General features: G+C 38.6%; 1 protein-coding gene across 3 annotated transcripts in view; it reads left to right on the forward strand.

Annotated features, from left to right (window-relative positions):
* The window catches only part of acad9 (acyl-CoA dehydrogenase family member 9), a 61,796-nt gene that overhangs the window by 8,254 nt on the left and 30,876 nt on the right, over positions 1-22,666 (forward strand). For 2 of the 3 annotated variants that reach the window (XM_033037212.1, XM_033037211.1), the window contains exons 3-11: positions 4,593-4,694; positions 4,871-4,977; positions 6,913-7,013; positions 9,701-9,779; positions 11,360-11,534; positions 13,842-13,915; positions 16,280-16,355; positions 17,873-17,943; positions 20,891-21,010. In XM_033037212.1, coding sequence (XP_032893103.1) covers positions 4,593-4,694; positions 4,871-4,977; positions 6,913-7,013; positions 9,701-9,779; positions 11,360-11,534; positions 13,842-13,915; positions 16,280-16,355; positions 17,873-17,943; positions 20,891-21,010 — 905 coding nt within the window. Of the gene's footprint in view, positions 1-1,661; positions 1,798-4,592; positions 4,695-4,870; positions 4,978-6,912; positions 7,014-9,700; positions 9,780-11,359; positions 11,535-13,841; positions 13,916-16,279; positions 16,356-17,872; positions 17,944-20,890; positions 21,011-22,666 lie in introns of all 3 variants that reach the window. The other variant, XM_033037213.1, reaches the window with a different exon arrangement.

Consider the following 22,666-nt stretch of genomic DNA (forward strand, 5'->3'; position numbering starts at 1 on the left):
TCTAACTGTCTCTTAAACAATGGGATAGTGCCAGCCTCAACTACCTCCTCTGGCAGCTTGTTCCATATACCCATCACCCTTTGTGTGAAAATGTTATCCCTCGGATTCCTATTAAATCTTTTCCCCTTCAGACAAATATGTCCTCTGGTCCTCGATTCCCCTAGTCTGGGCAAGAGACTCTGTGCATCTCCCCGATCTATTCCTCATGATTTTGTACACCTCTATACTATAAGATCCCTCCTCATCCTCCTGCGCTCTATGGAATAGAGAACCAGCCTACTCAACCTCTCCCTATAGCTCACACCCTCTAGTCCTAGCAACATCCTCGTAAATCAGCAGGTACAATGTATCTGTATTTCTTGTAAATAGGAAATATTCTAGCATGATGGGTGGCTTAAATCATTGACCACAAAGTAGTGAGTTAAATAAATACAGTCTACATTCGTTATTATGGACCTTGTTATAACAGACTTTGATCATAGTGGACCGAGCATTCCCACAGTAATCAGACATCACTGAACACAGGCTGCCCGTTACACTGGAGGCCATGGAAATTGGCGAGCAATTGCTTCGATCGGCACTTGTGCAATGATAGACACAAAATGTTGGAGTAACTCAGCGGGACAAGCAGCATCTCTAGAGAGAAGGAATGGGTGACGTTTCAGGTTGAGAACAAGGGTCTCGAGACCGGAAACCTCACCCACTCCTTCTCTCCAGAAATGCTGCTTGTTCCGCTGAGTTACTCTAGTCATTTTGTGTCTCTCTTCGGTTTAATCCAGCTTCCGCAGTTCCTTCCCACACGCTTGTGCAATTATAGTCTATTAAACAAACAGTCTATTGTGTTTTTAGTTTGCAGTAAAGAAAAATTTGCTGTTAAAAATAACTTTGTCTTTAAAAACATCTCATTGTTCCTTGGAGTGAATCCTTTACTCGGTTATAACAGACAACCAGCAATAATGGACACCATTCCACCCTATCCCCGCCTCCCCATGGTCCTTTATAATTAGGGTTATCTGGATAACAAAACTACTCAGGATTATAAAAAGGTTATTATCGGCATAGAAATAATAGATAGATAGATAGATAAATACTTTATTAATCCCCTTATTCAGGGGAAATTCTGATGTCCTTGCAGCACACTAATAAAAATACAACACAGTATTCATAAAGAAATTCAACACCAAAACATCCCCCCACAGTGATTCCTACTGTGGGGGAAGGCACAAAGTCCAGTCCCCATCCTCTTGTCCACCCATAGTCGGGCCTATTGAGGCCTCCACAGTCGCCGCCACGGCGCCCGATGTTCTCGCCGGGTGATGGTACTCCGGCGTCGGGAGAACCCCCAGCGGCTTGGGGTGCCAGAAACGGCCGCCTTCCCACCGGAGCCTGCGGCTTCCAAGCCAACAGACCACGCCAGACGGAGCTCCGCACACTGGTGATCTCGGCGAGATGTAAGTTCAACGTCGCAGCTGGCCGCTCCGCAGAACCGCGGCTCCACGATGTTTTCCTCGGCGGTACCAAGCATACTGGAGTCCCAGCGCGGCGACCCAGGAAACCCTGATCTAAACATTCTATACGCTGTTAAATTTAAGGAATGTACTATATTATTAGACTCTTATTGCGTCCTGGTTACAAAAAGGTTTCGTTGTTTTATTCTTCAGGAATAGTAAATTACTGTCATCAGTTGTAAAACCACAGCCTTCACCTCAAATACCATACTTTTCCAAATGACCATTGCATCCATCCTGTAGAATTGAAACCATTTGAAAACGTGTTTCGTAATTGAGATCTGCATTGGTAGGTGGAGCTTCTTTTCCAGTAAAGTATCTCATCATCTAGCAAATGATTTGAACTTTGTAAAAAAATAACTTTATTAATAATTATATTTGTGTTTCAATTTAGTTTAGAGCGTGGTATCAGGCCCTTCGATCCACCAAGTCCGCACCAACCAGCGATACCAGTACATTAGTTCTGTCCTATACAGTAGGGACTATTTATAGAAACCAATTAACCTAGAAATCTGCACATCTTGGGAGTGTGGGAGGAAACTGGAGCACCCAGAGAAACCCACAAGGTCTCAGCGAGACCGTGTAAACTCCATTCATACAGCACCCGTAGTTAGGTTCGAACCTGGGTCTCTGCCGCTGTAAGGCAGCAACTCTACAGCTGCACTACTGTGCCACCTTTATGCTTACTTTTTGTTAAAAATTAATGAGTACAGTAAGGTTAGTATTGGTGGAATGTTCTCCTTATTGACATTCAGTTGAATGGTCTAGCCCTGTTTCCAATATAGAGTTCTACAACACGGAAACATGCCCTTCAGCCCACCTTATCCATGCCGACTAAGTTGACATATTGGGCTTGTCCCATTTGCCTGCATTTTGTCCATCACCCTCAAAACCTTTCCTCTCTATGTATCTGTCCCTTGTATCTATCTCTTAAGTCTCTCCCTTCTCACCTTATGCCTCTAGTTTTAGAATTTTCTACCCATTGGTAGAGGGAATAAAGGTTTAGACTTCTAAATGAGAGAGGATTCCGAAATCTAATCTTTAAAAGGACGTGGGAGTGCTGGTGCAGGATGCTGTAGTTTGCAGGTTGAGTCAGTGGTAAGGAAGACAAATGCAATGTTAGCGTTCGTTTCAAGAGGACAAGAACATAAAAGCAGTGATGTATTGCTGAGGCTTTGTATGACACTGGTCAAACCACATGTGGAATATTGTGAGCATTTTTGGGCCCCATATCTGAGGAAGAATGTTCTGGCATTGGAGAGGGTCCAGAGGAATTTTATGAGAATGATCCCGGGGATGATTGGGTTAATGTGTGAGGAACCCAGAATGGCTCAGGACTTGTACTGACTGGAATTAAGAAAGATGAGGAGCGTTCTCATTGAAATCTACCGATTGGTAGATAGAGTGGATACGGAAAAGATGTTTCCCGTAGTGGGAGACTAGGAGTCTAGGATCATGGATGTACCTTTGCAATGGGGATGAGGAGGAATTTCTTTAGCTAGAAGCTGGTGAATCTATGGACAGCTGTGGAGGCCAAATCATTGGGTATTAGTAAGGTCAAAAGTTATGAGAAGAATGAGGTTGAGAGGAAAAATTAGATCAGCCATGATCGAATGATGGAGCAGACTCGATGGGCCGAATGGCCTAATTCTGCTCCTATGGTCTTATGATGGGGTGTTGAAAATGGCATAGGGAATACCTACCTTTTGGGGGGCATAAATTATTGGAGCAATGAAGTCTTAGTCCAACTATAAAACATTGTATGCAGTTCTGGTTGCCGCACAATAGGAAGGACATGATTGCACTGGAGAGTGTTCAGAGGAGATTCACCAATATGTTACCTGGATGGAAAATTTCAGTACGAGGCATGACTGAATAGGCTTGGTTTATTTTCCTTTGAGCAGAGGAGGCTTAGAGGACATAATAACGATACATAGAATGATGAGGCATAAATAGGGTAGATAGAAATCTTTCCTCTTGGCACAAATTTAACGTGAAGTTTAGATGGTGTACGAAGATGATTTTTTTTTTAACCCAGAGAGTGGTTGCAATCTGAAACACATTGCCTCCGAAGTCGGCAGAAGCCGGTACTCTCACAATGTTGGCAAGCCAAGGGTTAGTAGGTTACTTAATAGGCTACTGATTACTTGCTCCTAAATGGGATAATTGAGGATAAGACTTGATGGTAGGGATGGACTTTGTAGGCCGAAGGGCCTGTTCCTGTGCTGTGTGACTCTGAGATTTAAGGGCCTGTCCCACTGTATGAGGTAATTCAAGAGTTCTCCCGAGTTTCCCCTGATTCGAACTCGGAGAATTACGGTAATAGCCGTTCGTAAGTACTCGGGGCTCTCGTGGACGTTGTTCACACTGTAGAAAAAAGATCACGAACTTACCCCGTTTCCCGAGTACCTGCCGTTAGCGTTACGAGCCGCTAAAAGATGTCCCAAGCACCGACGTACCCGCTACGTACATTCTACTTACTTACCACGAGCTTGATTTTTTTTAAACTCGGGAGAGCTCTTGGGTAAACTCGTATAGTGGGACAGGCCCTTAAGGGACCTTCAATGGACAATAGTGGGTGGGAGGAATAGAGAAAAAGGTCATGCATTTTACATTTTTGAATTTGTTTAACTTTTATAGCTTAATTGTTTTATTTTCTGATTACTTTTCATGTTTTAATTGCAGAGACATTCACAAACATCCAAGCACTCTTGTAGTTTGAGACACAGCTAGACTTGCTCTCGTGGGGTGGAATTTACTATTACATTAAGTCCTGCACCACACAGGAGATTGCCGATCTAGCTTCAGAATCATGTTCAGAGAGGGATACCACTGCATTTCACTCAAGTGGGCCATACTAAAACAACCAGTGGACCAGACATTGTGCAACATTGTGCACATAATGGAGTAAATTCAATTTTTGCGTTTTAAAATCTGCTCTAAAAATTCACTTGCAGTGAAAAATCAGTGGAAACACCATACTGTGCATTTTTTAAATGCAAGATTGAATGATAGTGACGCATGCATATTTGACATGCCAGTATATATTCAGATGATCATCAAAATGATCTTTTTCTTCAACAGTTGATTCAAAGAAAATTGATTTGGATGCAAAAATTCCGACAGAAACTATGAAAGGGCTCAAAGAGCTGGGCCTTTTTGGGCAACAGATTCCTGAAGAGTACGGTGAGTTTATAATTGTTGAACAACAAAATTACTGCAGGTAATCTAACCTTGCAGGTCGAATAATTTACATTTGCGTAGCTGTACATTAACGAATAGATCAATGTCTGCTAACCACTAGATTTAAGTTTTGACAAAAATAGAATGACTGCAAATTTGTTGATGCATGATCTCTGCAGGTGGCCTTGGATTATCAAACACTATGTATGCTCGACTTGGTGAGATTACTTCCTTAGACGGATCCATTGCTGTTACCCTGGCAGCGCATCAAGCGATTGGCCTGAAGGTATTGGAGATATTTGATTCTTTTGGCTAAATACATTTCAAGCATTGATTTGAATTAGACATTTGAGAATAAGCTAACAATTTATCAGAAAAAGACACACAAAGTGCTGGTGTAACCCAGCGGGTCAGGCAGCATCTCTGGAAAATATGGATCTGAAGTTGGGTACTGACTCGAAACTTCATCTATCCATGTGCTCCAGAGATGCTATCTGACCCACTAAGTTACTCAAGCACTTTATTTTTTTTGTAAACTAGCTTCTTTGTATCTCCTAACAATTTATCAGTATATCCTTTGAAAGAAAAGCTCTTAAATTTAAGGAAATAACTTAAGTGGACATTGGTTTAGCTATAGGACTAACTGAAAATTATGTTGAAGTTCATGATACTTACAGCTTTCACATGTGAATTCAGCTCCTTTTCCTGCCAGCATTTCTCTTTTTTCTTTCATTCAATACGTGAAATATTGTCAATACACCACCTATCCAAGTTCTCCAGAAATGCTGCCTGACCTGCTGAGTTATTCCAGGACTTTGTATACTTGTGTGAAACCTTATTTGGTGTCACTGAATAAGCATAATTTGATTTAGCCCAGTTTGTCTCTTCCCAATCTTTTATTTTTCAATATTAATTTAAATTCATGCAGCAAAAGAAACGTGATCCCATGTGAAACAAGCAGGTTTTGAAGATTCAGATCAATGATGGAGAAAGAATACTTAAATAGAAATAAAACATTTAATAAAACGACAATAAACAGCAACAAAATAACCACACCTTGAGTCTGGACAAAATGCTGGAGTGACTCATCGGGACAGGCATCATCTCCCGAGAGAAAGAAAGGGTGACATTTGGGTCGAGACCCTTAAGACAGAGAGTCAGGGAAGAGGGAGTCTGGAGATATAGGGTAGAAAAGAGAATGCAAGGTGTGAAAATGACAGATCAAAGCAGACGATGGTCTAGGAAATGTAGAATGGTGCTATGTTGGCTGAAGAGACGGTGACAACGAGGCATACAAACAGTAAAATTAATCAGGAGGACAGTGAAACTAGTCGGAGAACTAAGGTGGGGGTGGGACTGTTCCGCTGAGTTACTCCAGCATTTGGGGTTAATCTTCAGTGTAAATCAGCATCTGCGGTTCCTTTCTACACACACATTGAGTCTCATGCCTTTCTAGGGCACTCGTGGTCTGAGGTGTAGTCCAGTGAGCGTACTCACAGCATCCATTTATATTTTCAATTTTACCGTGCTTCTCGGATGTCTGAGATAAAAGATTTGTCTTGCCTTAGTACTATGGGCCATTCTGTATGTCCTGAGGCCTCATAATTTACTAGTTCTTCCAAGTGAAAACATATATTTTCCTAAGCACCTGGTTTTTTTTCTAAACAAACCTGGTTTTTCAATTAATGCTGTTAGCAGACAAATCCATTTTAGCTGAGAAGCATGCTGTAATCTTTACATTACAGACCCATAAATCTCCTCTATGAATGGTCCCTACGATATCAGTTACATAGTTGGTAGGACCTTGGTTTGTATTTTTTATCTTGCCCATGGTTGCGCAAGATTAATAACTCAAGAATTAGGCACTTTCCCAATTATTCCACACAAAATAATGGAGATATTAAAATAATATTAGACTTGTTAAATTGGCACATTTTATCAGACTTTTTTTGCATGGGATGAGAGACACCAGGGGATGGAATGGAAGGAAGTGAAGTCTAGAAACAAATATTTTTTCTTTGTGTTGATGTTGATCAAACTAGTTTCAATGTTTTTTTGTTTTTTTTGTTGTAAAAGTGGTTGCATTTGCTCAGAGTCCATGATGGTATGGCACTATGTCACTATATGAGCGATTTGGATGTACTCTTCGGTAAATTTGATTGCAAATGAGGCATCAATGTGTGCAACATTAACTGATATTTGTTCATTTGTATGAGTTTAGGGAATCTTGATTGTTGGTAATGACGAACAGAAAGCCAACTACCTCCCTAAGCTTGCAACAGGAGAGCACGTTGCAGCTTTTTGTCTCACAGAACCTGGAAGGTAAGAAGCGAGCTATATGAATCTGATAATTATTGCATTTGTAAGAGTCATCCATAGGAATGATTTTAATATTTTGCACAAGAGTAGTCTTGGAAGAATTTTAAGGTCTACAGTGAACAATGAAACAGTTTATTAATAACCAAGATGTGCTTTTGCAAATGATCTTATTAAACAATGACTGTCTAGACTCTGGCTCCTGGTGTTTGCATTTAGAATGTACACATACTGTGTGTACAATCAGCAGTGATGTTTTTAGACTTCATTTCTCTGCATCATTACACTAAACAATGTATATATGTATTACAATGCTTTAGAGAAAAATATCAAAGCATGTACTGCTACTAAGATTGGGTGCTGCTCTTTTCCACAAACTCTTTAAATTGTTAACTGGCTTGGAAAGTGAGGCCAATTTTAATAGTCACTATTTTGTTTCATCTTTCCAGATGAATTTGTAAAACAGTGGGTTTCAAACCTTTGCCAGAATAACAGAGCATTAGTAGCTTAACTTCTGTTGCATAATACCAACTATGCAAAGGATACATCTGCGTTTTAACTTTAATATCTTGCCAGAAATAATGTGCATGTATAATAATTCTTGAAGTAGTTTTAAGCATGGTGACATTCTCCGATGGGCCATTTAGGATAGAGGAACTGCAGTCTGAGAACCTGAGATAAAATAGATGTACTTATGGTAATAACGTTTAGTATAATATTACAGCTGAGGTTAATCTTCCCATATGCTGGCTGACGTGCATTTCCAGCATTTTCTGTTCCTATTCTTATAGCTGTATCTAAACTAATCGGGTATTCTTGGCTGTATGAGAGGTCATATTTGGAGATGCAAGCCACCTTCTCGGATTCCCTGGTATTAAACAGACCTCAATCTGTGCTAAAGCAAGCAATCTAGGTGTGTATGTTGTGTGCATGTCCACAAAGATGACAGATGAGACATTCAGTTATTCATCTTGGTGCACAAAACAAAATGGCAGTGATATTTTTTAAATCGTTAGAGATTGGGTAATGTTGTTGATTAGTGACACAGGTATCCTTGTGCACAAAGTCATGCAGATGCAGCAACTGATTTGGAAGGTAAGTAGTATTGTGGCATTTATAATTAAAGGGTTAGAAATGTGTCTCACTGCAATTATGTCGGCCTTGGTGAGCCTGCACCTGGCACAGTGTGTTTCATTTGGGTTTCCTTAAAAAATGGATATACCCTCCATCATTCACCGGACTTGTTCCAAGAATAACAGACTTGCTGTATGCTGAGGGAGTGAATAAATTAGGCTTGCATTCTTAAGGGTTTTTAGAAGAGTCAGATGTCATTCAAGCTTAAAGAACTCAACATAGTAATTGTAACAAGATAGATGTAGAGAAAATGTTTCCTCTGATTCAGAAGTCCAGGAGTCACAAGTCTTAGAATAATATTATTCAAAAACAAGATTGAACAAATTTTATCCAAATATATCCGCCACTTGTGATAAAGTCTAGCCCAAAAGGCAACTATAACACACCCCTTAGTTTCCTGCATAAAACTTTATAGATTTTGGAATGATATTTTTGAAATATTTACAAAATTATTCAAGACAAGAATGGAACCTAATACTGAAACGATTATATTTGGTGTAATGGAAGATGGGAATAAATTGAAAACATCTCAAAATCTATTCCTTAACTATGGTTTAATAATAGCAAAAAAATTAATACTTAAATTTTGGACGGGTACATCAATACCAACGCTTAAAATGTGGATTGCAAGTATGTTGGACACCGCTCATCTTGAGGAAATGCGATTCCTCCTAATGGATAAATCAGACCAATTCATAACGAGTTGGTCTCCATTCGTCGTTTTTTTGGAATCATATGGTGCAACACAATTGTAAAAAAGAACTGTTTCAGGACTGGACGAGGGTTGGTCAAGATTATAAATAATGATCTCCTTTTCTTTTTATTTTATTTTATTTTCTCAATTTTCTCTCTCAACTTTCTTCATTTACTCGTTTTCTTTTTTCACACACTATATACTTCACATCTTTCTATCCTTTACTATCTAACTTATTTTTCTTATTCTAATCTTTTTTCAATGTAACAAAAAAAAAAAAAGAAGTTGTACATAAAATGTATTATGAAAATATATATTAGGCACTTTGGTGCCACATGACTGTACTTCTAATAAAATAAAATATTAAAAAAAAAAAAAAAAGTCTGAGAATAATGTGACTGAAAAAAGAAATTCTTCATATAGGGGCTGATAAATCTTTGGAATTGTCTACTCCGAGAGGACTCTGAAGGTTCAGTCATTGAGTTATTTCAGAATGGGGATTGATTCATTTATGGACATCAAGAGACTTGAGAAATATGCGAATAGTGCATAAAAATGGGATTGAGGTAGAAGATGTGTCATGATCTTGATGAATGGCAGAGCTAGTTCAAAGGGCCAAATAATCTACTCCTGTATTAAATTCATATGTATCGACAATGGAAAAATAGTAAGTATCGACAAGAACAATCTGTCATTATGCCAGTTTATCAAGAGATGTCTTCTCACATTATTATATACATTTTCTTTCCAGTTTTTTAAAAGGTATGCACCCCACTGAATGAAAGTAATTTTAGTGATAGTATATAATTCTGGGTGAGTCCCAACTTTTAACACGCATCACAAATATTTATTATTTTTTGTTTAGTGGAAGTGATGCAGCATCGATTCAGACCAGGGCAAAACTCAGTGAAGATGGGCAGCACTACCTTCTCAATGGATCAAAGGTAAATGCAGTGTTCAAACAATTTTGTTCAACGTATGTTTTTGTTTAGTTTGATGTGAGTTATTGTAGGATTCAAGAATAATTACCTTGGAACTACAGGTAGGTAGCCTGTAGTTTTCTTTTCTAGTTCCATACTTTAAGAAAGGAATCATGCCAATAAAATACTGAGCAAGACTTTATAATCTTGTATTTTAGAATCAATTTAAAATATCCATTTCATCTATTTCTTTATATCATTATAAATCATCTTTATATCAAAGCTATTCCATTATATTTTGTCTTCTCGTGTTAACAATCTACAAACTTGAAATTATTTTTCATCGTTCTGTGTTACGGACCATAATTTTCATTTTACTTTTCAAAGCGAGAGCTTCGTATGGCCAATTCATTTAAATCGATGAGTGGCTGATCCATTTACAGACAATGTAGTTCTCTGGTTTAATCAATGGCATGTGTAGTGTCAGACATTCTTATTTGGCTGCTAATATTGTTAAGTTTTCCTAATATTGCTCATTGTTTAGATTCCAAGTGCTTCTGAGTGTGCAAATCTCTGGAATGAGAACAGTTTGTAAATTTAATTCACTATGAATTTATCCTGTAAACATTGGGAAGTCTAATAAAGGCAGCATGATAGTTAGCACTGTTCCTCGCAACATTGAGTCATGTCTTCGTCTCAAGTGCTGTATTAGCTGAATGCTCCGTCTGATGTTATGGTTTCCTGCCACATTACAATGACATGCTGCTAAACTGGGTCCTGTAAATTGCTCCTTAATGTAAAGTAAAAGCATAAATAGGCAAATGTTATTTCAGTTCCAAGAAAAAAAATTAAGAGAATTTTTGTGATATTTCAGAAATTGGCATGTTGGTTTGGTGGAGGTTTTATTCGTTAATGTGCTGCCTCATCTCAATTCTGATTTGTCTTGACGAAGTCAATGGAGATGGGTATGAAAAGTTATAAAAGGGAATTTCAAATGCCTGAGGTTCTTCTGCAACGGATAGACTGTGGTCAGTCTAGGCTTTGCTCATAATTTCTAGAAAACAATTCAACGTTTTGGTTTAGAATTTACAGTGAGATAGGCCACATGTTTTAACTGATGATTTACCAAAAGAACATCCTGTGTAGTTCCGTTGGTACAAACTTGCTAGTGTAAGATATATTAATCTACCGTGGCAAGCCGTAGTTTAGCTAAGGGATATACCATGGTAAGAATGCGACTGTGTGAAACTGAAAGCTAAATGAACCTGGCTCGCAAAAGCCTTAAAAACGTTATTCCCTTATCATGTATCTATACACTGTGAATGGCTCGATTGTAATCATGAATTGTCTTTCTGCTGACTGGATAGCACGCAAAATAGCTTTTCACTTTACCTCGGTACAGGTGACAATAAATTAAACTAAACTAAATATTTCTACCAGAGACATTAAAAAACAATTGAATTTTTGAACATGGTGTAAACACTAGGGGAACTAAAGAATTTCACACTTCCAAGAGAACATGAAATGAAATAAAATGATAATTAGCAGAACATTATTCTCTGAAATTGTACTTTCCTGATGTTGCCCAATGGCTTCTACTGCAGATCTGGATATCAAATGGTGGCATTGCAGATATTTTTACAGTGTTTGCACGAACAGAAGTGGTTGACGAAGATGGTACAACCAAGGACAAGATCACAGCTTTTGTGGTGGAAAGAAAATTTGGTGGTATTACCAATGGGAAGCCAGAAGACAAACTAGGAATCCGTGGATCAAATAGTAAGACATTTCTAATTCAGGCATGAAGGCAATTAATTTTCTTGTCACCATAAAAATCAGAATGCAAATTCATTACATATGATGAGCTAACTTTGTATGCTAAGTATGCTGCTAACTTTTGATAAATTGGTAACAAAAAAACTTTTAATATATTGTAAAATTATAGTATCTGGTAAATAGTGACTATGATTGACACCTGCTAATCTATCCAGACGATTCTGTTTACATTTTGGAGATTGTTTGCGAAAATCTAGTCAGGAAATCGTTTTTCTTTTCACTGAGTTTATTCAGAATTGGTGAAATCCTGTTTTGCATATTCTTAGTGATTCTTTGTTTAACTAACAATCTGAATTGAGCTGGATTCAGCTCGTATATAGGTCCACCTGCATTTACCTGCGCTAAATACAGAGGACTGATAAAATGCACTCCTTGGAACTCATCCAGTGAGACATGACGTGGCCTCAACAATTATTAAAATGGATGTAAATAAAATAGAACAAATCTGATTTAAAAGAACTATGGTAACTGGTAATAAACCAAAATGATTAAAATCAACTTAAATTTTTTTTCCCCTCCGGAACTGAGATTAATAAGGTCTTCTTAATAAGGTCTTCGCTAGGTCTGACATAAATCAGTGAGTGGTTTCTATAGTGCAATGCTGAGCAACCCCATAATGACTCTGTTGCTCCATTGAACTGTCTCTGGTGTCCCAAGATGGAGTAGTGTCGGAGACTGGAGCAGATGAACACGCTTGGTTCCTGTCCAAACCACCAGGCACATCCAACATAATTCAGCACAAGATGGCCTTTGGCAAAGATGTTTTTAGTAAAATATTTTCCTTAGTTTCCCTTTTAATCCTCTATGGTGAAATGGACTATTTACGTTGCCACTCTGTTCACTTCAGTCTCTAAGGAAAATGTGCGTAGAATTGAAAGACACTTATGCTTTAAGATTAGTTTTGTAATTAATTTATCAGACATGTTCAACAATAGTTAATGTTACAGTGTTCCATATTTTAGTCTGCAGAAGTCTGCTTTAGATATTTTAATGCATCTTAATTACATGCTGACCATGTTCATTATTCCCATTTGGCAACAATTTGCTGAAGTAGGCAACTCAACGTTGTTTTTGTTTAAGTGGACGCCTCCACATGTACATTTCTCTGTGGGTGAAGCTACTGACAGTGTTAGTTGATAATGGTATGTGGAAATCAAATACCTATCTGGAATCTGAATAAAAGGAATGACCAATATATTGAAAGGTTGACAAATGAAAAGAGGAAAAGCAAGAAACAAATGTAAATTAGATGTGGAAAGGGAAAGAAAATATGGATATATATGGATGATACATTTTCAGGGCACACAGTTCTTTGGATTTTAAATGCAGAAATACAGAGGGAAAAGATAGCCTTTTTCAAAATATATTTTTAATTCTCCATGATCATGTAATGAATTGCACATGTGGACTCATTTTCCAATTGTCCCAGATTGATACTGAATTAGTAACAATGTTGCTTTTACATGATATAGCTCTAATGAAAGTAATAGTGTAATGTTTACTTAGAGCAGTAATTTACTAAAGATATTTGAACATTATATGGCATGTACTTTGGGAAGAAGCTGTGAAATGCTTTTCCATATTTCCTCTGATGTTGGTTCTTTTGGGTGCTTATTCTTGAAATTTCCACTGAGCATGTCTGAGCCTTTTAAGATATGCTCCATAATACAGACTTTGGTGGAGTAATGTTTCTCAGCGCTTTTTTCTCCCATTCTTTGCCAACAATTATTGACGTATATAGATGCAGATGTTTCTTGAATGTTTCTTCTCTCCAGTCTTATCACGTTTCTACTGTTTTCATATTAATGGCCATTCCTACAAATATTGAAACTAATGTCCTTGCCCTAATGGAGTTTCAAGACATCCTCTTTAACAATTTAGTTAGTCAAATCAATATAACTGGCATTTTAAAGCTACATGATTAAATGTAGTCTACCAAGGCTCAATGTTGCAAACTAATTAGTGGTTGTAAGATGAGACTAAAGGAATAAATCGCATTTCAATTATGCTAGATGCCTTTTGCAACTACATTTCTATCCATGTGCCATCATTTCTCTTCCAGCTCATGGATCAAAGGAGGGGGAACCTGATTGGGGTATACAAAATTATGAGGGGCATAAATGATCTCCATTGCTAAAAATTCTCACTTTATTCCTCCATGTTTCTGTCCCTACCTATCTCTAGAATTTCTTCCAGCCCCTTAATCCTCTAAACAATGCAGAAATCTAACTGTTAGTTTTGTATTTTCAGCTTGCGAAGTTCACTTTGAGAATACCAAAGTACCGGTAGAAAATGTTCTGGGAGAAGTAGGTGGTGGGTTTAAGGTAAATAATGTAGAAATTTATTTTTGCCTGTTAAAATAATAATTTAAAATTCAGTTCAAAGATATTTTGTCAATGTAATAAATATTTTAAATGCTTCATGAGAAAGTAAAAAATTGCAATTAATTTCATTTAATTTTTTTCAATGTTGGTAATGCTTTTTCTTTAATGGCATTATTTCAAAGCTAAACATTTTGTTAAATATTATATTGAGTTGTCATTCCAGTGTATAATATTCATTTAAATCCATTTTATTTTTGTTTCTAAAGCAAAATATTAAGATACCATGTTTTGAAGTTCAGTGCTGTAAATCATTGATCTCTTAAACCAACCTGATACTTTTAGCATGCCTATTAAATATAGTTAAGTATAATAAATATAATAATCCGCATTATTCTGTGATAAATGAAATAAAGTTTTAGTAATTGTACGAAACAAAATTATTAAAGTTTGCTGCCAAGACCAAAATGGTATGATGAGTGTTTGACCGCACTGGGCTTGAACTCGCAGGAGCTGAGAAGGATGAGGGGGCCTTGGTTGAAACTTACCGAATAGGTATACAGTTAATGGCAAAACCCTTGCCAAACCCAAAACCTTTACAGCATTGATGTAAAGACTGATCTTGGAATCCAAGTTCTTAGCTCACTGAAGGTGGCAGCACGAGTAGATAGGGTGGTAAAGAAGGGGTATGGTATGCTTGCCTTAATTTTTAGGGGCTTTGAGTATAAGAGTCAGGAAGTCATGATGCAGTTCTGTAAGACTTTGGCTAAGCCACATTTGGAATATTGTGTGCAGTTCTGGTTGCCTATTAAAGAAAATGTGTGGAGGCTTTGGTGAGGGGCATAGGATGTTTACCAAAATGCTGCCTGGATTAGTGGGTTTCAGCTGTAAGGAGAGGTTGGATAGACTTGGATTGTTTTCTCTGGAACATCAAAGGTTCAGAGAAGATTTGATAGGTACACTAAGCCCTTGTTATAACAGACCATAGGAAGGGGAATAGTATTTGTTATTGCCGATTAAACGCAATAACTGAGTAAGGTATTATAATGGACACAAAATGCTGGAGTAACTCAGTGGGTGAGGCAGCATCTCTGGAGAGAAGGAATGGGCGATGTTTTGTCGGTCATACTTCAGCATTTTGTGTCTACCTTCGATTTAAACCAGCATCTGCAGTTCTTTCTTACACATTAGGTATTATAATTGTATAAGTAATAGAAATAAACATCTGCAGTTACTGGTTAATACACAAAAGGACACAAAGTACTGGAGTAACTCAGCAGGTCAGGTGCGAGCCAGGGGTGGCGGGGCTGTAAGTGGCCACGGAGGCAGTGGGAACCGGGGGTGGTGTGGGCAGCAGGGGTGTTGGTGTGAACCGGGGGCAGTGTGGGCAGGCGGGGTTGTAAAACACAGGGGGGAGGTGGTGCGAGCCTGAGGTGGCGTGGACATATATCTACATCCGTCTGCTATAACTGTAATCTGTTATTATATGAGCAGCATAGATAGGGTAGACAGGCAGAACCTTTTCCCAGAGTGGATATGTCCAACACTAGAGGGCATAGCTATTAAGTAAGAGCGGGAAAGTTTAATGGAGATGTGCAGGGCAAGTTCATTGACAAAGAGTAATTGGGGCCTGGGACGCATTGCCATGGGTGATGGTGGAGGCAGATAGACACGTGGACTTAGATGGACAAATGATTATGCAGGGAATAGAGGGATATAGCAGAGAGAGGTCACTCACAAACTGGAGGAATAGCACCTCATTACGCTTGGGTAGCTTACAACCCAATGGTGTGAGCATTGAATTTCCCAATTTTAGTAAACCTCTCATAAACCCCCCCCTTTCTCACCCAACCTGGACTCCGACCTATTTACTTTTTATTCCTGATTTCAGTTCCTACAGTTTCCTGTATTTCCATTTTCTGGTTCCTAACTTTCTTGCCAGTAGAAACGGCTTACTCTATCAAAGACCTTCATCCATCTTATGTCTTTTCCATTTACTCTCCCTGCTCTAAGATCAATCTCTGCATCTCTGATATCACAATGTAACTGAAGCTCCTCATTGTTGGTACCATATATTGTAAATTACTTTAATTTTATTTGTGTCCAAGCAATATGTATGACATGGTTGGTTGTCTCTTTATATAGTGATGTTATGAACAATTATATGCTGTGGAGAAATATAACATATAGACAGCAAAATGATATTTAGAGGGGTAGTAAAATTATATAAAACAATCTATGGGCTCTTGTTTCCAATACATAAGAACTGATCAAAATGAGTAGAATCATTGTTGAATTGATGGAGCAGTATTATTCTTTAAGCAACAGAGTTTTGATTGGAATGAAATTATTTCTCTTTACCTCCAGGTGGCAATGAAGATCTTGAATAGTGGACGATTTAGCATGGGTAGTGCATCTGCAGGAATGATCAAAAAGCTTATTGGTGAGTATTAAAAAAAACGTGAATCATTGCAAACTGATTACTGATTGATGAAAAAGCATCAAACGTTGTAACAACTCTCAGAGAACTACATCCCCCACAGATCTTGCAATTCTGGTTTGAGCCTGGCTGCATATACTATCTGTGTGAACTTTGCTTGTTTTCCCTGAAACCTCTAGTTTCTACCCATATCCCAAAGATTGGTTAATTAGCTGTTATAAATTATCTCTTGTGCAGGCAAATGAACCAAAGCAGAGTTGATAGGCGTGGGAAGGTCCACAGGGAAATATGACGCAGGGAAATGGGACTGATGGCATTGCTCTGCTGGGAGCTGGCATGGACCTGATGGAGGGGGTGTGATCACAATAACCTCCAAATCCAGCTTAGCTGTGATTTCTTTATTTAACGCTGACAAAAATGAATTTATTGTCCATTCTTAGATGGGGGGGGGCTGAGGTATAATTGCGAGGTAGGAGGATTAGACAATATCTGAGGAGGGCCTTATTTTACACAGTGGATGATTGAAGTCTGGAATGTGCTACCTAAAGAGGTCAGCTGAAGACTTTCCGGTTGATCCATAACATGCCGTAGCCCGCGACAACCTTCCTTGCTCTCTACCACATAACCAATTTCCACATCATTTGGAAACTTACTTACATATCTATCTTACCATAACGCTATCCAAGATGGAATACAATTTTTCCATAACATAAACCAGATAACCCTTTTTTAACAATCAGCCATGTAGATTGTGAGAAGAAGTTGAGAATCCAGTGCTTGATCATTTGTGTAGATTTCAGGCTGAGATGGACCGAGTTCAGGTCAGTAAGGTAATTAAGGATTATGAGCAATGGGCAAGAAGATGGACCTAAAGAAAGTCCTATCATCCATGATCTTACTGAATGGTGGAGCAGGATTGAGAGGCTGAATTGCTTACTCCGGTTCCTGGTGCTATTTCTTGTGGTCCTATGGCCTGTCACATCCCTGCTTCCTGCCTGTTGGTCATTCATTTATCTGTACCAAAGTGATACTATGGGCTCTAACCTTATGGCTTAAATCTTGAGAAGCATATTCTGTAAGTCCAAATACAATCTACTCATCCCCTGTTATCCAATCTGGTTAACATTTCCTCCCCAGAAAAACTCATGAAGCGATGCTGAATCTGCTCGATTAGAATATAATTTTTTCAATGTGCATGGTGGTTGTTGAGAAGATATTTCCCCTGTGAGGGATCTAGAACTAACAACATAATAGGACGTCGCTTATTTCATATGGGAAAGAGGAGCCATTTATTTTCAGTGAGGAGAGGAAGTAGAGTTATTGAATATATCCAGTTGATTTACAGACATTTAAAGAATCAATGGCTGTGCATAGATAGTGGGGTATGGCCAAGATGAAATCAACCATAATCTTATTAAATGGGAGAACAGGATCCTGAGGACCCACTCCTGCTCCCGTTTAGTTTTGTTTACAAGGCTTTATGCAAATACAATCTTCAATTTTTGTTGTGTTTTGTGTAGAGTTGACTGCAGCATTTGCTGATACCCGCAAACAATTTGACAGGAAGCTGAGTGAGTTTGGATTGATACAGGTGGGTCCTTTTTTTGTTTTATCATTACTGGTTATAGGCAAAACATTGACAGAACAAGGTAAAATTTATAGGGTCAACTTGCCCACACCGGCCAACATGTCCCATCTACAAGTCTTACCTTCCCGCATTTGGTCCATATACTTCCAAACCTGTTCTGTCCATATACCAGTCTAACTGTTACTTAAATGTTGGGATAGTTCCTGCCTCAATTACCTCCTCTGGCAGCTAGTTCCATACATCCACCACCTTTTGTGTGAAAAGGTTACCCCTTGGATTCCTATTAAATCTTTTTGCTTTAACCTTGAACCTATGTCTTCTGGCTCTTGATTCCCCTACTCTGGGCAAGAGACTCTGTGCGTCTACCCGATCTATTCCGCTCATGATTTTGTACACCTCTATAAGATCACCCCTTATCCTCCTGTGCTCCATGGAATAGAGTCCCAGCCTACTCAACCTTTCACCATAGCTCACATCCTCTAGTCGTGGTAACATTCTCGTAAATCTTCTCTACCCTTTCCAGCTTGACAACATCTTAGGACTACCTAAGATGGCACCTACCTGCGGCAACATTTTGCCAGCGGCACAACAGAAAATCTTCAAATATAGTATTTCTGAGCTCACCTGCATTAAAGAATCTGCAGAAACCAACGATGTAAGTAGCGAGTTGCTAACGCATTTAAATGCATTAGTGCTACTGCGATCTCCCGACTGTGAGGGAATCCCCGATCGGAGGTGACTCGATCTTCTACAGGTGCACAGTAGAGAGAATACTGACTGGTTGCATTGTGGCTTGGTTTGGTAACTTGAACGTCCAGGAGCGGAAAAGATTGCAGAACGTTGTGACCATTGCCCAGTCCATCATCGGCTCTGACCTCCCCACCATTGAAGGGATTTATCGCAGTCGCAGCCTCAAAAAGGCTGCTATAATCATCAAAGGCCCACACCATCCTGGCCACACACTCATCTCTCCGTTACCATTGGGAAGAAGGTACAGCTTGAAATCTGGAACATCCAGGTTCACGAACAGCTTCTTCCCCACAGCCATCAGGCTATTAAACTCGCCATCAAGCAAACTCGTCATCGAACAATAACAGCCTATTGCACTTTATCTGTTTATTTACCGTGTGTATATATATGGTCTATGGTATATAGACACACTGAACTTTTATCTCATGTTCTGCATTATGTTTACATATTCTGTTGTGCTGCAGCAAGCAAGAATTTCATTGTCCTATCTGGGACACATGACAATACAACTCTCTTGACTTGATTTGACTTGACTTGACATCTTTGCTATAAAGCGGTGCCCAGAACTGAACACAATACTCTAAATGCAGCCTCACCAACGTCTTATACAACTGCAATATGACCTCTCAACTTCTATACTCAATACTCTGGCTGATGAAGGCCGATGTGCCAATAGCCTTTCTGCACAACCGATCCACCTGCCATTCCAGCTTCAAGGAACTATGCACCTGCACTCCTAGATCCCTCTGCTCTACAACACTACCCAGAGCCGAACCATTCACTGTGTAGATCCTGCCCATGTTAGATTTCCCAACATACAACACCTCATCGCATTAATGACGATACTTTAATCTATCTTTAATTAATGTAGAAGATAAAAATAAAGTTTACCTGGCAGTTTCCTAATATCAGTCTGATATTTCCTAATATAATCAGTCTGAAGAAGGGCCTTGACCCTAAACGTCGCCTATTCCTTCTCGCCATAGATGCTGCCTCACTCTCTGAGTTCCTCCAGCATTTTTGTCTACCTTCCTAATATCAAATGTTATTCTTATTGGCAATGTGTCTGATTGTAAACAACATTTCTTGCTTTTCACTGCTAAATTCCATGAAATAAAGAAGAATAAAATGTAGGAGAGTAATTGAAAGAAAACTAACCTGGCTGTGTTTTTTGACGCAATACTCCAATTTTTTGAAATGCACTGTTTTCTGACCCATTCCCCAAATAGTAAATGATTGTTTAGTATAAAGTCAAAGGGGGCACAGACTGCAAGAATGAAATCAAGAATGTGAATCACAGGATTGATCTTTGTTCTGAGGTATTCTATAATCTCTGCTAAAGTTATTGTCGTTATTTTATTGCATTTGGAAATGGAACATGGGGAAATTATTTGTTTGGCTCATGGTGTTGCGTAAACTAATTGTAATTTTCAGCGTGTATTATGTAAATACAATAAATTTCATTTCAGATGTCTTCGGAAGCAAGCGAATTTGGTAAACGAGATACAACCAAAATGTTTAAACTTTTAGAGATTCATGAGACATATCTGGAAAACCTGTAACCTTGCTCACTCTGTTCCTCCATTCATCACAAGCTTTGGAATGAAGATATTTGCAGAAGTATCATTACAAGTTTCACACATTGTGGAATTGGCATCAACATTGTTTTCCAATAACTTGTGACTGAGAAACTTGATTAGTTTATTGTGTTTGTAGGGCTTAAATTAATAATTTGAATTTTTTTAGTTGGATACTGAATCATAGATTTTAAAATGACTGATTCTGCTTCTTGCATTTTAAGTGTGGGAGGAGCAATGTAAGGCACCTTAAGAAGAAGGACCAAAACGGATTCATCTTTGGCCAGTGAATTGTCTCAAACATTTACACTTAGACATTTAAATAAATGAACTAGAGGTCAGATGCCATTGAATCTGATCTCTTCCTCTGCTACTGGCCATCACTATAGAGAACACCAGTATACTGAACTGACAGGCTGGCTGGAGTATAGAGCATAATTCTCTCTGGATGGCCACAGCACCCAAGCAGCCAGGCTGATCCGACCCACTAAGTTGTGAAAGGCATGAATGGCAACAATAAAAGTATGAGCATCCTGAAATGACAGCAAACCAGATTGAGCACGACGCAGCTTATTATCTGATCAATTTTAATCAGTTTTCATAGAAATTGCAATTTCTTTTAGGAGAAATTTGCTCTGATGGCTTTGCAAGCATATGTAATGGAGAGCATGGCTTACTTGACTGCAGGAATGATGGACCGGCCAGGAGAGCCAGACTGTTCTCTGGAAGCAGCCATGGTTAAGGTAATTAATTGAAATTCAAAAATATTCTCTTAAACTAGGTACACATGACAATAACTTGCCTTTGAATTGAATTGGAGTATTGTGCTCAGTTTTGGTCACCCAGCTATAGGAAAATGCAATTAAGATGCAAATAATGGTTAGAAGATTTACGAGCTATAGGGAGAGGTTGGGCAGCTTAGGACTTTTTTTCCTTGGATCTCAGGCGGCTGAGGGTGATCTTATTAAATGCATAAATCTTGCAGAGAATAGGGATGAATGCACATGATCTTTTCCCCAGGTTAGAGGTATCAAGAGGTTTATGGTGAGAGGTGCAAGATTAAACAAACCTCAAGGGGCAATTTTCCGAACAGAGGGTGGTGGGTATATGAGATTCCAGAGGAAGTAGTTGAGGCAGGTACAATAACCACATTTAAAAGACAGATGTGGATAGATTCATGGATAGGAACATTTAGAGAGATATGGGCTAAACGGGGGCAAATAGCACTAGTCTTGTTGGACCATCCTTGTCAACAAAGACGAGTTGGGCAGAAGGGCTTTTTTTGTGCAGTTTGTTTCTATGACTCCAAGTATGGCCAAAACTAATTTACTTCTGACCAGTGAATTGTCTCAGACTTATGCAGCTCGGCATTGAAACAAGGATGTCATAAAGCAGCTGGAGGGCACCCAGTGACCACATCAGGGAGGTGTCAAGGAGGCCTCCCTCCATTGTACTGGAAAACGTGGTCACCAGGATGCACTATGAACCATCTCTTGCATTACTGTGAATGTTTCAAATTGTGTTTTTGCAGTAATGTATTGTTTTGCACATCCCTTTTCTTCTTACTAACGTATAATTTATAGATCTCTTTTATTTATAATTGATGGTCTGAGTGTTGTTTGAGTGTACGTGTCTATGATGTTGCTGCAAACAAGTCTTTCATTGTACCTGTACCTCACCATACTTGTACATCCACAATAAATACGACTTGACTTGAACTGCTCGTAAGGTCAAAAAATAAACTACATGACTGGATTAATATCTGCGGATTTAATTATAATGTTCCTTGCCAATCTTGAAGCAACTGTTTGGAATTAAGAAATATTACTTTCCCATGATTTTCCTGTTGAGGCAAAGGTCATAATAGGTGACATATCAAAACTATTGCTATTAAGAATGGTACTGAATTGAATGCTTGCTCTTTAGGTAAAGTTTTCCTTACTTCTTCCTGTAAAATTGCATACAGTATGATGCCAAAGCATTCATATCTTCATTAAATATAAAAATATATTTACAAAGAGCCATCATTGTAACATTGTTCAATTGTTAAACAATTGGAAGTGCTAGTAAATTGCAATCTTGATTTAACACTTTAAAATAATGCATCTTATTTTCTTCTGTTGATGATTTAACATGACTGAATAATGGCATCTTCTCAGATGGCACCCAACCCAGGCGACTCTTTATGTGCTAGTCACAGAAATGGACCTGCAATCACACATTAGTCACTCAGCACTTTTAAATCTCCACTCGTACTGAACACTGTGAATGACTCAATTGTAATCGTGTGTTGTCTTTACACTGACTGGTTAGCTCGCAACAAAAGCTTTTTACTGTATCTCGGTCCACGTGACAATAAACTAAACTTAACTATATGCAGAGTGGCATCCAAATAAGTT

Source organism: Amblyraja radiata, chromosome 18 (assembly GCF_010909765.2).
Source record: "Amblyraja radiata isolate CabotCenter1 chromosome 18, sAmbRad1.1.pri, whole genome shotgun sequence".
Classification (NCBI taxonomy): domain Eukaryota; kingdom Metazoa; phylum Chordata; class Chondrichthyes; order Rajiformes; family Rajidae; genus Amblyraja; species Amblyraja radiata.